The 17,326-nt window shown below is 38.7% G+C and overlaps 1 protein-coding gene across 1 annotated transcript in view; it reads right to left on the bottom strand.

The window, feature by feature from the left end:
* Nucleotides 1-265: 265 nt before the first annotated feature.
* The window catches only part of LOC126267740 (valine--tRNA ligase-like), a 120,259-nt gene continuing 103,198 nt past the window's right edge, over nucleotides 266-17,326 (bottom strand). The window contains exons 15-18 of the mRNA XM_049973046.1: nucleotides 15,916-16,030; nucleotides 8,804-8,982; nucleotides 4,250-4,399; nucleotides 266-420 (exon numbers count right to left, since the gene is read on the bottom strand). Coding sequence (XP_049829003.1) covers nucleotides 328-420; nucleotides 4,250-4,399; nucleotides 8,804-8,982; nucleotides 15,916-16,030 — 537 coding nt within the window. The 3' untranslated portion in view covers nucleotides 266-327. The remainder of the gene's footprint in view (nucleotides 421-4,249; nucleotides 4,400-8,803; nucleotides 8,983-15,915; nucleotides 16,031-17,326) is intronic.

The raw sequence follows: 17,326 nt of genomic DNA, 5'->3' as shown, positions 1-17,326 counted from the left end.
TAATTCATGGTTAACTAAACATCCTCCTGAGATTTTCCCAGGAGTCTTGCTATAAAGTTTGTCATGAATTTTCAGTTTACAAACTCTTTTTCAGTAAAACAGATCCTATTCACATCTTCTTTGATTTAAATACCACTAAAGTATTAACACTAGCACATTCAGACAGCTACTAATATGTGAGAAATACTAGCAGTTGATGAATATTTTGGATCTTCTTACGGGAATTGGATATTTCACACATCCCAAGGCAAAGAAAACACAGTGGAAACAGGGTATAACTAAATTAGTTGATTTATTGTACAAAATAAAAATAATATACATGCTTCTTTATTTTTGCACATCATGCCATTCAGATGTGACCTTACCCAATGATCTGTGTATTTGTTGCAGTGTTGTAAGTTTTGATTCCAAGTCTTTGATCTGTGAAATGAAATAAAAAGAAAATGAGGGTGAATAAGCTTACTTAGCAAGCAATGAAAAAAAAAAAAAAAAAATTCAAAAATTGCAGTGCCGTATGAGCCACAAATTTGCTTATGAAAGTGCACATTAAGCAGAGTATGAGCACTAAAAAAAGTAGGCACAAACAAGAGAAGAATTTCACACTTCATTTCAGATTAAAAGTATGGCAACAAATTACTAATCTTCTTCAACATAAATACTTGATTTCAGTGGTCATACTTCATTTTGGCAATTCTGTTTAACAGTTAATCACAGTAAATTTGTAGGTTTTGAAATTTTCAAAAATTCTCCATTGAGGTAAACATGGAACACAGCAAAAGGTCTGTCCTAACTGCTCCAATTATTTCTCATTTGGCAGTATGTAAGCAGACATCTGTTCCATGCCACAAATGCTCTGCATGAAATGAAACTACACAGGTTGAAAGGGTATGTGCTTTTATTTCACTGATTACAAAATCAAGTCAAATTGGCAAAGAACTTGGCAGTATGAGCCCACTCATTAGTATGATGTTTCATCCCCTCTGACCTGGATTTGTGCACTGTTTCAATTTGGAAAGGTGTTATAAAGCCATTTTCCTGAAACAAGCTGACCCACAACTGTTGTGAGTGGTCCTTCATATCCCTGAAAGTGCTACTGAATGGAGCTGACATCCAAACTGGTCCCACATGCGTTCTACTGGTAACAGATCTGGGGAACTTACTGGCAATCAGAGTACCTCAACATCACACAGACAGTTCACAGCATCACATGCCATATGTGGATCAGCACTGTTCTGTTGAAAGATGGCCCCATGATCATGTCACATAAAAGGTAACAGGATGCTAGATATCTGTTTGTACCATTGTGCCATCAGAGTTCCCTCAATCATTACCCACCACGACCTGAAGTGATACTCAATGCCCGCCCCCCCCCACAACATGATACCAGGACTAACACCTCACTCATTGATGATGGTCATCCAGGGCAGTGCAGAACCGCAATTCATCACTGAACACAATGCAGTGCCATTCATCAGCAGTCCATGCACATTAGCACTCTAAATGCAGCCATTTGTGTGGTTGTGTTAAGGGTAGCCTAGATGTGTGACTGTAATTGCCTACTCTGGCTGTTGCTATTCTTTCACCTCTGAAATAGCAGGAGCAGATGTCAAGGGGTTACAACGCGTGTGGTGCACAATAGAGTGATCCTCCCTTGTGATGGGCAGATGTGGTCAAATGAAATTTTGATAACAAATATGCCACCTGTCGCATTCCTATGCAGTCCAATACTGGGCCACTATCACACCAGAATGTCCCACAAATTTAGATACTGCACAATTTGACCAGCCAGCCAAATGGCGGCCAAAAATGAGGTCTCTTTCAAACTGTGTCTCGTGTGAGCATGAAGCCTCAGTGTCCTTCACAGTGATCACTCAACATCTGTGACTGTTCACAAACCTGATAAGTTGAGATGACAAAAGTCATGAGACGCCTCCTAACATCAAGTCAGACCTGCAAGTCCCCTGCAGAAATACTGAGCCACACTGCCTCCGTAGTCATCCATAATTGCAAAAGTGTTGCCAGTGCAGAATTTTGTGCACAAACTGACCTATCAATTGTCTCATAAATGTTCGATGAGACTCATGTTGAGTGATCTAGTTGGCCACATCATTTGCGCAAATTGCCCAGAATGATTTTAAGCCAATCACAAACAATTGTAGTCTTGTGAAATGGTGCATTGTCATCCGTAAAAATTCCATTGTTATTTGGGAACATGAAGTCCATGAATGGCTGCAAATGGTCTCCAAGTACCAGAATGTAACCATTTTCAGTCAATGATCAGTTCAGTAGGACCAGAGGGCAGTCCATTCAATGTAAATACAGCCCACATCTCAATGGAGCCACCGCTACCACTAGTTTGCACAGTGTGAGACAGAAAACTTGGGTAAGTGGCTTCATGCGGCCTGCACCACACTCTAAACCTACCATCAGCTCTTACAAACTGAAATTTCGGCTCATCTGACTAGGCCATAGTTTTCCAGTTGTCTAGTGCCAACCGATATGATCATGGGCCCAGGAGAGGCACTGCAGGCAATGTCATGCCATTAGCAAAGGCACTCACATCCATCACCTCTGCCATAGACCATTAATAGCAAATTTTGCCACACTGTCCTAACAGGTATGTGCATCATACATCCCACATTAACTTCTGCAGTTATGTCATGCAGTGTTGCTTGTCTGTTAGCAGTGACAACTACATGCAAATGCTGCTGCTCTCAAGTGAAATGTCAACCACCGTGTTGTCCATTCTGAGAGGTGATGCCAGAATTTCGTATTCTCGGCACACTGTTAACCCTGTGGATCCTAGAATACTGAATTCCCTAACAATTTCTGAAATGGAATGCCCTGTGCATCTAGCTCCATCTGCTATTCCACATCCAAAGTCTTCATTCTCATCATGCAGTCATAATCACATTGGAAACCTTTTATCATGAATCACCTGAATATAAATGATAGCTCCACCAATGCATTGTCCTTTTATAACTAATGTACACAATACTACTGCCATCTGGATTTGTTCATATCACTATCCCGTGACAAATGTCTACTCAATGTATTCCCTACCAGACCTGATAAGAACACCAAACATAAACAAGACTAATGCACTCTGGTGTCCATTCTACCCATAACTGAGAGTTCCAACTCTAATCATTTACTTACCTGCTAACTGTGTGTGTGTTGTGTGTGTGTGTGTGTGTGTGTGTGTGTGTGTGTGTGTGTGTGTTTGTGCGTGTGTGTGTGTGTGTGTGTGTGTGTGTGTGTGTGTGGAGGGGGGCAGTCTTATAGGTACTTCACTTGTTTGTCAGGCACTGTATTTCACTGATCATAAAGAGTCTGACACTGTAGTGAAACTTTTGGACAAACTGAAACTGCGTGCTGAGCTACAGTTCACATACAGACTCTTGCGTTTAACAAGCAATGTTTTTCCCAAAATAGAACACATTCCTGAAGAACTGAAGCTGTGAAGGCATACTGTGAATCAAGCAAGCTCAGATAGCTTAGTCAGAAACAGCACTGCACACGAAAGGCAAGGTTCAGGATTGGAGCTCCAGTCTGACACACAAGAAATGTTTAGCTGGTACCATCTACCAATTAAACAGGGATGGTACGCGACTACGTGACAAAGTAGAGAAAACATCATCTGAAGCTACAAGGTAATGACATTCCTTTGATTGACAAATTGTCAACTTTCATTTATTACAGTCCCAATCACACTCTATGACACAGTCATAACTAGTAGACACTTGCCTTCTGCCAATGTCTTAATAAGATTCCTCTAATTTTGTGCACTGATTTGTTACTGGAGGGGATATGTCAATCTATTACTTCATGCCAGAAACAAAACAGTGATCAAACAGTTATGTTAACTTAACGATGTCATAATACATCACAATAAATACCAAATATGAATAACATTGAACACTAATGTTTGGTATGTGGAAAGGAATGATGATAAAACAAATGCGTGTATTAATTCAAACTTTACCAGATACCAAGACTACTATCTTTGCAAACATTAAAGCAATAATGCCATACTACAAGAGTAGTCTGGACCACACGCATGCACCCACCCACCCACCCACCCACCCACCCACCCACCCACCCACACACACACACACACACACACACACACACACACACACACACACACAAATTATTAACAATGGCATTAAATTACATGGAAACTAATGTTACCTATATATCTGAAATTACATTGGCAGACTCATGCACAAAAATGAAAATGAATTACCTTTTCAGCATGTTGTTCCTGCACTACAAGTGCTGCCTTGCTTTTATAACCATCTGCTGAAACAACTGCCTGCATTTTCTGTAATTCTGATGCAAGTTTCTTTTGCTTTTTGTTTATATGAAGCCACATTTTTTCAGTTATTTGGGTTTTCTGCAACAAAGTGGTTGAAGTCATAAACAAACAGAATAAACATACATATATTAAAAACAAAGATTGTAAGACTTACCAAGCGGGAAAGCGCCGGTAGATAGGCACAATAAATAAAACACACAAACACACACACAGAATTTCGAGCTTTCGCAACCAGCGGCTGCTTCGTCAGGAAAGAGGAAAGGAAAAGGAAAGATGAAAGGATGTGGGTTTTAAGGGAGAGGGTAAGGAGTCATTCCAATCCTGGGAGCAGAAAGACTTACCTTAGGGGGAAAAAAAGGATAGGTATATACTCGCGCGCGCACACACACACACACACACACACACACACACACACACATATCCGTCCATACATACACAGACACATTTAAAGGCAAAGAGTATGGGCAGAGATGTAAGTCGAGGCGGAAGTGTCGAGGCAAAGATGATGTTGAATGACAGGTGAGGTATGAGTGGCGGCAACTTGAAATTAGTGGAGATTGAGGCCTGGTGGATAACGAGAAGAGAGGATATATTGAAGGGCAAGTTCCCATCTCCGGAGTTCGGATAGGTTGGTGTTGGTGGGAAGTATCCAGATAACTCGGACGGTGTAACACTGTGCCGCAACAAACTGTCCATTCGCATGAATGGACACAGGCAGATAGTGTTTGTTGGTAATGCGGATCACCCTGTGGCTAAACATTCCTTGGTGCACGGCCAGCACATCTTGGCACAGTGTTACACCGTCCGAGTTATCTGGATACTTCCCACCAACACCAACCTATCCGAACTCCGGAGATGGGAACTTGCCCTTCAATATATCCTCTCTTCTCGTTATCCACCAGGCCTCAATCTCCGCTAATTTCAAGTTGCCGCCACTCATACCTCACCTGTCATTCAACATCATCTTTGCCTCCACACTTCCGCCTCGACTTACATCTCTGCCCATACTCTATACTCTTTGCCTTTAAATATGTCTGCTTGTGTCTGTGTATGTATGGATGGATGTGTGTGTGTGTGTGTGTGTGTGTGTGTGTGTGTGTGTGTGTGTGTGTGTGTACCTATCCTCTTTTCCCCCTAAGTTAAGTCTTTCCGGTCCCGGGATTGGAATGACTCCTTACCCTCTCCCTTAAAACCCACATCCTTTCATCTTTCCTTTTCCTTCCCTCTTTCCTGACGAAGCAGCCGCCGGTTGCGAAAGCTCGAAATTCTGTGTGTGTGTTTTATTTATTGTGCCTATCTACCGGCGCTTTCCCGCTTGGTAAGTCTTGGAATCTTTGTTATTAATATATTTTTCCCATGTGGAAGTTTCTTTCTATTTTATTTACATCAAGAATAAACATACACTAAGAAAAATATTGATTAGGATGGTTAATAACTTTAAGTACAGATGTTAAAAGATTTTTAGATGTAGCCATCAAAATACTCCAATTGTCTGAGCTTTTCCACTGAAAATGCCACCATATCCCTGAAGCAATCTCTTGTTTGATATATACTCCTCCGTGCAAGAAATCGCTGTGTGTGTGGGGGGTAGGGGGGGGGGGGGATTTATACAGCATTAGCGATACACAGAAATGGGATTGCAAGTAAATATATTTGGGCAACATTACTTGTGGCTGCGTGCCACAGACATTCCTCATCACACAAGTGCAATGCATGTATCGGCAGGTTTTGTGTCTTGCCCAGGAGCACAGTGTCCTGTATATGAATGTGTACTAATTTAGAGCATAGTGTGATTCTCACTGTACATTCATCTGGTGTACACCAGAGACAATATTGCAATTTAATGGATGAACTGTGATGTTGTTGACAAGCTGCCTGGATGTTGCTAGTGTGAAAAAGAAGCAGTATGGCAATACCTGTGTTTTCATCTGAAGTGGAAGGAGGAATTAAACCAATATTTCCTAAACATAGTGTGAAGAATATCACCCTTAGGATTACCATTCTGTGACAACACGTGGGTATATGGTGTATACTGACCTGGATTCTTACACACTGATGATATTAACAAATATACATTCTTTCATCCAGTCTACCTTGCACTGAAGATAATTTCACACAACTTATATCCTAAAATAAAGAAGTACTACAGCAATATTACATTTATACAGGTGATGCAAAGCAACTGCACGTCACACAAGCAGCAGCTCAGTAGATATGAAATGGGGATCACAGGTAAGTCTGTGTACTGTATCATTACAGTGCACTTTGTTGTAAAAACATAGACATTAAGCACTTAGCAAATATTCAAGAAATAAATATTTGGTTTGTTATAAAAAAAGTTAGATAAATGTTTATGTAATTAAACCATAAAACTTGAAATTTGTGATTCACTCAGCTGAGTTTAATATGTGATGTGAGCACTTGCTGATGTGAGCACTCAACTGATTTTATCAATAGACTGGAGGCTCTTCGTCTTAGGAGTGTAGACCTTCTAGTAAGTTTTGATGTGGTCTCACTTTTTACAAAAGTTCCTCTTGCAGATTCTTTGACACTGATTGGTAACATGTTTCTTGTTGATATCACTGCTTGGTTTACGCATGCTCTTTCCTCAACTTATTTTATGTTTAATCAAGAATATTTTGAACAGACTGTCTCCCTTGGTCGCCAAACTTTTTATGGAGAATTTTGAGGAGAGAGCCCTTGAATCAGCTGCCCTGAAACCAACAGTTTTTTGGAGGTATGTGGATACCTTCATTGTGTGGCCTCATGGAGAAGACAAATTAATGGAGTTTCTACATCACCTCATCTCCATTCATAGCAACATCTGGTTCACCATGAAAATAGAGAAAGATGGTTGTTTGCCTTTCTTGGATGTCCTGGTTCGAAGGAAGAATGATGGTTCCCTAGGGCATACAGTATATCGGAAGCCCACTCATACTGATTTGTACCTGCAAGCATCGAGTTGCCATCACCCATCACAAACCATGAGTGTGCTTAAAACACTTGTTCATAGAGCTCATACAGTTTCAGATCTAGAAAGCTTACCTCAAGAACTCGCCCATCTAAAGACAGTATTCAACAAAAATAGGTATTCTATCTGGCAGATTAACAGGGCACCAACAGTTAAAACTAAGAAGCAGGAAGTGGATATAGAGGAGAACATGCCGGAACAATCTTTAGCTTTCCTTCCTTTCGTGGCAACGCTTCATTTAAAATAGCAAGAATCCTCTGAAAATTTCAGGTAAAAGTGGTTTTCGACCCACCATTGAAGATTCCGGGCCTTGTGGGATCAGTAAAGGACAATTTATTATTATGAAAGGCCACAATTTACAAGATACCGTGCCAATGTGGTATGGCTTATATACTGTGAAAGAACGCTGCACTGAACATCAATGTTAAACCCGCCTTTTGCAGCCAAGCAAGTTCACTATTGCTGAACATTGTATTTCCACTGGACATTCAATGGAATATGAGAAAACAATGATTTTGTCCACAGCAACATCTTTCTGGCATTCCATTATTAAAGAATCCATAGAAATGTGCCTGGCGGAAAATCTATTGAACAGTGACAGCGGCTACCAACTGGACAGTGCATGGAATCCCATCATCTCCACAATTTGCTCAAATTGAAGACAACAGAGTGTGCCAACAGCTGTGGCAAACAGCAATGCAGAGGGCGACTGAGTTTCGCTATTCCACCTGGGATGGCGCAGCCGACAGGCAGTGTTGTCCGTCTATCAAGTTTTCGACACATGCGCAGAATAGTTACAGTGCACTATATATTGCGGAATGGAGGACATTTTTGCCAGTCTACGATCGCTCATCTGAAGATGACTGGCAGGTGCCGAGTTGAAATATCGTGCGAGGTATTGAATGACGACTGGCTGCAAGCCCAAAATTTGTTTGAACAGTCAATTCGCCGGGAAAATTTTAAAATTCACATCAATACTAGAACCTTCTTGGAGTTGAACCCTATACATTTGGAACTGTAGTCTTTCTTTAACTTGTTTAACAGAGGCATCTAACATACCAGTAACATCAAGAAATTTCAATTTCTGCATTTTGTAATAAAAATTTCGGTCTTACATTTACATAATAATGGCAAACTCTAAATGTGTAATTCAATGACTCATTGTTAAGTAAGTATAAAGTATACTTTTCTCAAAAAGACAAAACAAGTAATGCTAATGTAACACACATTACACAAAAATAAGTTTTTTATTTAAATTTTATAGCATAGTTACAGTTCTAAATTTTCACTTTAGTTGCACTGTTTCAGTAGAAGCAAAGAAATGATATTTCACTTATGTGAAATCTCATTTACCACATTTATATGTTACTGATGCCACAGAGCAAACTGAGCAGGAAACTTGAACTTCAACGAACACATTGTTACAGTAATTTAACTCATGCAAAACTGTCATACATATAAGAAACAGGACTGAGAAGTACAAGATACAGATGTAATTGTCAGTGAAGTACCTCTAAAATTACAAAAATGGAGGACTCTGGACTCAGACTTTCCTTGAGACAGGTCTCATGCAGTTTTAATGGGACAGCAATCCCTACTGTGACACTTGCACAGTCTCCCAGTGTAGCCACAACATCCTTTAACTTTTCATAAGTTTCTTGCTCCTTATTGGATGAAGTCTCAATGTATACTGAAAAAAAAAGAAGTAATCACATCGTTACAATTAGCCGCAAGTAACAGCCACTGAAAAAATAATGTGCCAATTGGAAAACAAAAAGAAATACCATATTATGGCAGAGGGATGGGTGGGTGTGTGAGCGCATATGAAAGCTTGTTGGGAGATACCCTCCTTTAGCATTACCTTTCCTCAACAGAAGTAATCGATACCAAAAATATTTTTCCAAATTTTGAATAGGTTAATACTATCTCAGCTGTTTTTATAGAAGAACTTCATATGATTTTTTACATGATGTACTATATTTCAGGCTAAAATCCATAAAAAGAAATTACTTTGTTTTCTTTGTCACAATCGATACATATGAGCTCTGAATGTACAGTTAAAATTACTTTTCTTTTAGAAACATTAGAAATTACAAAATATTTGGCACACTTAAAATTTCTATTATTAATTACACAACCTGACACTAAATATTATGTTTATTTCTGGATTTATTTATAAAATAATGATATCAATTGGTGGAAATTAATTCGTCAAGAGAATTTGTAAACCCTTTGGAATATTGTTGTTACCACAGAATGAAGTAGTAGTGGGTATGCCTCTGATGTGATTGGACATGTTTTTATTTTTTGGAAGGCCAATGTAATTTTCAGCTTTGTTGAAGTGGAAATTGTAAAGACAGTGAGACGTAGAAAAACGTGAGAGAAAAATTTTTGAGTAAAAACTACAGTGCAGGATGACTTCAAAGTTATTACGTCAACTGGAACCACGAAAACCTATAATGTCAAAAATTTCAGCTTCAAGAATTAGCTCCTAGATGTGAAGAACTGGAGCCAACTACAAGATGAGTATACAGTTTGTCGTAAATCTTACTCCTCTCAAAGCTTATTAAAAGAGTTAACTGTAAAGACAGTGATAATCAACAAATTATGTGGGAGAGGGATAGATTACTGTGTGTAGGAAGGGAGGAATTTATCAGTGGAGTATGTAGCTTCAATGATACAGACATTCGAGAAACTAAGAAATAATCCTTGATTCATGGCATGAAAATACAGACAAGGAGCGATGGCATATGGCAAAATTTCATTCAGGCAGCTTTTCAGCAAACTGGAAAACTCTGAATTGAGTGGCAGACTATCTAGTTTAACACTCATGTGGGAGAACAGAAAGCATAAACTCCCATCAGTAATGGCCCCCTTCCCCACCCTACCATCCCAGGCTCCTGGTGGTGGTGGTGGTGGTGGTGGTGGTGCCAGCAGCAGCGGGGGGAGTAGTAGACACAGGATTAATTTACAAGGAAACAGAATTTCACAAAAAGCTCATGTCTTCAAAGCCAAAATAATAAAGAACACAGTTTCTTTGGAAGATGCAACATAAGGTGAACTAGTAGGTAATAAGACAGAAGTACATAGTGAAAATAAATCAGGAGGAATTAGAGAGTAAGAACTGAAGGATTACACGGAAATGAACAAGTATGAATAACTGAATGTGAATTAGATGTCTCAAAAATAACATCTTTCCATCTCTCCAGAAACTACCACATCTTCACCATATACAACAGACTACCTAATTTTCAATTTTGAGCCACTGATCTGACCTTAAAGTCCTAAATCCATACCGATGAACATCATAAACAGATTATGAGAAAATTCTAGCAGTAATACCATAAATAACCTTTCATATTGACAAATAGTGATGAATGAGTGGAAAATATTTGTAATAGGGATAGAGAAGATTGTAAACAAGAAACAGTGCACAGATGCTAAGCTGTGTACCTCACATTACTCAGCACTATCCCAGTCTAGAATTCATTAACCTATTCCTTCCAAAGGACTATGCTCTGAAATGAGATCCATCCTAACTAATATTCTCCCACACTACCTAGAAAAACTTTTTGTTGTCCTCACAATCTCTGCAATATCCTGTTGACATCCTACACTCCTTCTGAAACTATTTTCTTGCCTTTTTGTTTTTATTCCTTGCCCTTGTAACCATGCCCAATGTAAAATTTATGTTACGCGTCTTCCTACCAGTTTCTACACCAGCCTAGTTATTGGCAAGATATGTTCCACCAAAGAGAGAAATAAGTCATGTCATAGCACCAATCAATTTGTAAAAACTATCGAGCCTTGTACACTGGAAGTTTCCAATACACGTGGAGAGTACCGGGTGATCAAACAGTCAGTATAAATTTGAAAACTGAATAGATCACGGAATAATGTAGATAGAGAGGTACAAATTGACACACATGCTTGGAATGACATGGAGTTTTATTGGAACCAAAAAAATACAAAAGTTCAAAAAATGTCCGACAGATGGCACTTCATCTGATCAAAATAGCAATAATTAGCATAACAAAGTAAGACAAAGCAAAGAAGATGTTCTTTACAGGAAATGCTCAATATGTCCACCATCATTCCTCAACAATAGCTGTAGTCGAGGAATAATGTTGTGAACAGCACTGTAAAGCATGTCTGGAGATATGGTGAGGCATTGCCGCCGAATGTTGCCTTTCAGCATCCCTAGAGATGACGGTCAATCACGATACACTTGTGACTTCAGGTAACCCCAAAGTCAATAATCGCACGGGCTGAGGTCTGGGGACCTGGGAGGCCAAGCATGATGAAAGTGACGGCTGAGCACACGATCATCACTAAACGACGCACGCAAGAGATCTTTCATGCGTCTAGCTATATGGGGTGGAGCACCATCCTGCATAAACATTGTATGTTCCAGCACGTGTTGATCAGCCAGGCTGGGGATGATGGGATTCTGTAACATATCAGCATACCTCTCATGCGTCATGGTAGCAGTTACAAAACCAGAATCACGCATTTCCTCAAAGAAGAAAGGCCCGATAATGGTAGATATGGTAAACCCCAACCCATACCGTGACTTTCTCGTTGTGCAATGGAGTTTCCACGACAGTTCTAGGATTTTCGGTAGCCAAAATTCTGCAGTTGTGGGCGTTGACAGACCCTCGGAGTGTGAAATGAGCTTCATCAGTCCACAACACGTTACTTAACCAATCGTCATCTTCCGCCATCTTTTGAAATGCCCACACCACAAATGCCCTCCGCTTCACTAAATCGCCAGGCAACAGTTCATGAAGCCGATGGATTTTGTACGGATAGCATCGTAGGGTACGCCTAAGTGCCAACCAAACAGTAGTGTATGGAATGCCGGTGCGACTGCACGAGTGCTGACTTCCCCGTGCATAGACAAACCAGCAAAAATTTCCATTTCTTCCGGAACTGTCTCAGCAGCATTACGCCTTATGCTCGGTCGGCCACTATGGGGTCTATCATCTAAACAACCCGTGGCTTCAAACTTAGAAATCATTCTCGCCACAGCTGCATTTGTCAATGGGCCTTTACCCGTTCGAATCCCCTTCCTATGGCAATAGGATCGTAACACTGAACTAGCACATTCCCCATTCTGATAATACAGTTTCACTAAAAGTGCCTTTTCAGATAACATGCTGCGACTTCTGGCACATCTGATTCTCTCTCTGATTACAGCTCGTTTTATACACAATTGTCAAGCGAAGTCACTGATGTTTTGCTGTCCAGTGCCATGTCTGACTTTTCTTTTTGTTCTAATAAAACCTCATGTCATTCCAAGCATGTGTGCCAGTTTTTACCTCTCTATCTACATTATTCTGTGATCTATTCAGTTTTCAAATGTATACTGACTTTTTGATCACCCGGTATATTCTGGCAACACACACTGCCCATTTACAGAGCATGATCTGCAACACAATAGTTGTGAGCTTGCCTCTGTTTTACCATATGTGCCATTTGAATTCTCCTTGTCAGTACCAGTTTTTCCCTGCACTCTGTTTCCTCCCCTTTTTCACTTGTTTATTATGTTCTTCCATTCAGCTCTGATTTGCCAATTACTCTCTCAGCTACTTCTATGTTCTCAGGTTTTCATGTATTATCTGTTACTGATTATTCATTCTTTCTTGTGTCCTGTCTAGTAGCTTTTCACTGAACTGCAATCCTGGCTGACCTTTCCTGAACAATTAAACTACTTTTCCTACCATCCTTTACTTTGCTGCTAGAAAAAGGAGCACTGGGTTCCAGGCACTAGTAATTTTATGCTTGTTTAAATGTTTACATCAACTGGTGCTTGGTGGATAGTTCCTTCTCAACTCATAAGTACTTTAATCATATACAGATTAAAAGACGAGTGGGTCCTTATCAATTTCTGAAAAAAGAAAAGAAAAAAGAAGCAGGGCAACAGACAGAAAAGGTGGAGGGGTGGAGTAAAATACTTAACTTTTTTAAACATCTTATTCATCCCAAAAGACTATAAAAGCCAGGTGAAAGTTTTCTACTCAGATATAATGTGACCGTCCAATCACTGTTCATATAATTAAGGGTTTACAAACAAAACTGAGTTTTTAGACAATGTTTTTTTGACTTTTAAGTGATTTTAGTTTTAAAATTCTAAGCTCACATAAAGGAACAAATGTTCTAGGCTGCAGAACTACTCAGTGACTGAAAAACTTAAAATCCAACATGCAAGAATCTTACTCAAAAACTTAAATTCTCTAACAAAACTACAATAAATTATAATTAGTAACTTGCACAGTATTATTCAAAAAAATGATGTATAACAATTTTGTTATAGTGTCTGCATCTTACCTCACAATTAAAGTAAGTTGAACAATCAAAGAATTATTTGATTTGTTTGTGGTGCAAACTGTCTATACTGTTCTAAAGTTGAAGTGCTTTAGAGCATAACAATTCAAGGACATATCTAAAGTAGGTGTTGTCCAGATACAGAGAGACACATTGCCTGAATATTCTATACGAGGAGAGATAACACTGTAACCAGAAACCATTAAAAACTGCAGAGAACAGATAAAATGTGTAAAAAAATGGGTAACTTATTAGGAACACCTTGATCCTGATAAATCTTGGCTTTTATGCAGTAGATTATGCATTTATTTAATTGTATTACATTGTAATAACACAAGCTGGGCAAAATAAAACTACCTGACAAAAATAGTGAAGCACCCAGGAGGGGAGGAGGCAGCGAAAGGAATCGTCATAGGATCAGGTTAAATGTGACTTTATTTCAGTGATTACGCAATCAAATCAAATTGACAAAGAATTTCGCATGTGAGGTCACTTAGCAATATTACATTGCACTCCTTCCGGCCTAGATACATGTACCGATTCAGTCAGGAAGGGTAAAAGGTGTTGTATTCACTTCTGTGGCAATCTGGCCCACAACTGTTTTAACTAGTCCACGATACAGTGGTTACAGGCAATGGGACAGAACTGACATCTGAGTTGGTCTCAAACATGTTCTATAGAAGACAGAACTGGAGATATTCTTGGCCATGGGAGTATCTCAACATCATGCAGAAATTTCACAGAATATGTGTGACGAGTAGGTGAACACTGTCCTGTTGAAAAATAGCACCATGGTACTGTCACACAAGAGATAACACATGACAATAGAGGATGTCCATGATGTACTGTTGTGCTTTCAGTTCCCTCAGTCACAACTAGCTGTGACCTCGTTATATGCGATGGCTCTCCAAACCAAGATACCTGGAGCAACACTGATGTGCCTCAACATAGTTTATAGCACAGAAGTTCAATGACATCCTCAACACTTAAATAACATTACATCTATGACACTAACTACTAATACTACTACTACCTTTTGCAAAATATTAAACCACCATGATCAGGTTTGTTCTCCCAACTGAAAATTGAGCAAAGATTCATTGTTATTGGCTGAGAAGTGAACTTTTTTTTCAGAATATCATTGCTCAGTAATAACTAACATATTTTGTTTATTAATACATGCTATGGAGTCCAGACCATTCTGCTTATTTCCTAGGCTTCTAAAGTTTTGGTGAATAATTTTAAACTGTGTTGTGATTGCTGGATCATATCTGTAGATCAACTGATCAGATTGTCCAGCAGACTCTACAAGTTTTCCTACTCCACACTGTTATGCTCACTGTAGATGAAGCTTGTTGTTGGAGCACAGTCTCAGAGAGATGTTCTTCTGATGTTGCTCAGATGAAATCCTTGACACACGTACCATTCCCTACAAAACTTGCTCTCTTTTACAACTGTGATGTTATTCAATTTTGAGCACAAGTTGTACAATCATTTGTTTATCTTCATTACTTTTGGATCTACACACAACCAACTGGAATGCTATAAGCAGTTTCTCTGGGTATGTGCTTATTAAACCATGTTTGATGTCCCAACTGTTGTTCTCATGATCGTCATTTGTTCCTTCGATTATAGTGGCAACATCAGAATCAGATACTGTATAAGACAGCTCTCCGTTTCAGATGGAACCTTGGTAACTAAATGAGCAATATTATGCACATTATCTCAATTAACAATTCTATTGTTTCTTACTTACAATTTTAATTTTCTTTGGGATTCTCCTAAGGCCACCTGAGTACCACTTATCTAAATGAACTATTCTTACACCCTATTTCAGCATTTTCTACGTGAAGACTAAATATGCACACCATTTTAGATACTTTTCTCAGTATATAGTCTCAAAACTGTTAGTTATGAATACAGTCTTGGTTCAACAGACAATTTCCACAATTATAAAATTAAGAGATTTTATTTCATAATATTAAAGTGCAAATTATTATTTTGTCATTCTTCCCACTATTTTACAGCTGAAAAACAAAGCACTCAATTACAGTGACTACATGAATTCTGCAAACAGGGCACACAAAATCCAAAAAATTTACTGCCAAATTAATATTTTTCATTTCTTGTTAAATACTGATGTAGAAGTTAAATAGTGTGGCAAAAGTTAGTACCAAAAACTATATCTAATCTAAGATTCCATTTTAAAAAGCAGATAAAATGTTAGAAGTGTTTGTGGGTCACTTCATTTATTTTTAATTAGTTATGATTTTACATTGTATTATAATGAACTTACATTTTGGTCTTTGACCTCTGATGTCACAAAGCGACACTATTCGACGAACAGCAGAAACACAAGAAATGGCCTTGTTGAATTCTTTTTCTATATTCTCATTGTACCACTGCATCCACTGAAAATAAAAACAACATTTTCGAAAAACAAATTTTTCCCTTGTAGTACATTTGTCAAATGGAATAAAAAGGGGAAATGATGATGAGCACATGCTAAGGACCTGTACACTTTTCTCTTTCTATTTTACTTTCACCAGGTATGTTTATATCTTGCATTCAGTTGATTCACTGGACTGCACCTATGATGCTCTACAGGCAACCTTTTTACTCTCCCTGTCAAAGCTGTCATTACATATGTATTTCCCCTTGTCTGTTGCTATCTTTCTACATCCCACTTCACCTTACTCCTCATATTTTCCACTTTCATTCAACCCATTCCATGTGATACCACTACTTCTCTCACTTGTGGTAAAATACTGGAAGTGCATGCTATGAAAGAGAAAGCACTTTCAAAAGCTAAGCCACAGCCTCCAATAAGGTGGTTAGTTTATATGAAATACTACACCACTCTAATCAAAGTGTGATATCTTCCTTCGCACCTCTGAAGATGTTACTCCCAGCACTTTTCAGCATCATAAAAACAATGTATAACAACCATTTGTATTGTTCCCCCACCACCAAGAGTATTCTTGTAGTAACTGTACATGTTTTTGGCTCAATTTTGTCATGATTATTCTTACTTCTTGTCACTTTGTCCTAATTTTCTTTGTGTATTGATTAATTCCACAAATGATTAATTCCACATTCCTTAACACATGATTAATTTTGTTAATGTCTTGGATTTCTGTAAATAGGCCATCTGCCATACTGTAGATTGCAGATTACCCGTGTAGATATGACTAAGTTTCCACAACTTAGTCTTTCACCAACGACATGAATCATCCCACGTTCCTGTAATACAGTTATATCTTAATCACTCTTCTGTTACTTCAGTGCAATTCATAACACCACTAGCTTTTAGTAGCAGTTATTAGGCAACCAAGAACAGAAACAAATGTGAACTTAAATGACATGTTTTACTGTTTTTAGCATAGCTTTTCAATGTACTGTCATAGACATTTTGATACAACAAAGATGCACATTTGACACTATATAAAAAGTCAGAGAAAGCCAATGGCAAACCGCCTCCACTTGGACCTCGCCTAGAACAGTGATGCAGCATTCTTGTGTCTGCTCTTCAATACTCATTCTCTGAGTCTGAGACTACTTTGACTACTGACATTTTCAAGTACAACTACAACACAATGACTTCAGCTCCGGAAAATTACATTTATGATAGTGGCGATTATGGGGAAAACAGAAATCCTTGTATCAATTAGTGGCCATATTATCAAATTTCATATGTTCTATCTGAC

The sequence above is a fragment of the Schistocerca gregaria genome, chromosome 1, assembly GCF_023897955.1.
Source record: "Schistocerca gregaria isolate iqSchGreg1 chromosome 1, iqSchGreg1.2, whole genome shotgun sequence".
Lineage (NCBI taxonomy): Eukaryota > Metazoa > Arthropoda > Insecta > Orthoptera > Acrididae > Schistocerca > Schistocerca gregaria.
The sequence above is the reverse complement of the archived record's forward strand: the minus strand, read 5'-3'. Positions and strand labels throughout refer to the sequence as shown.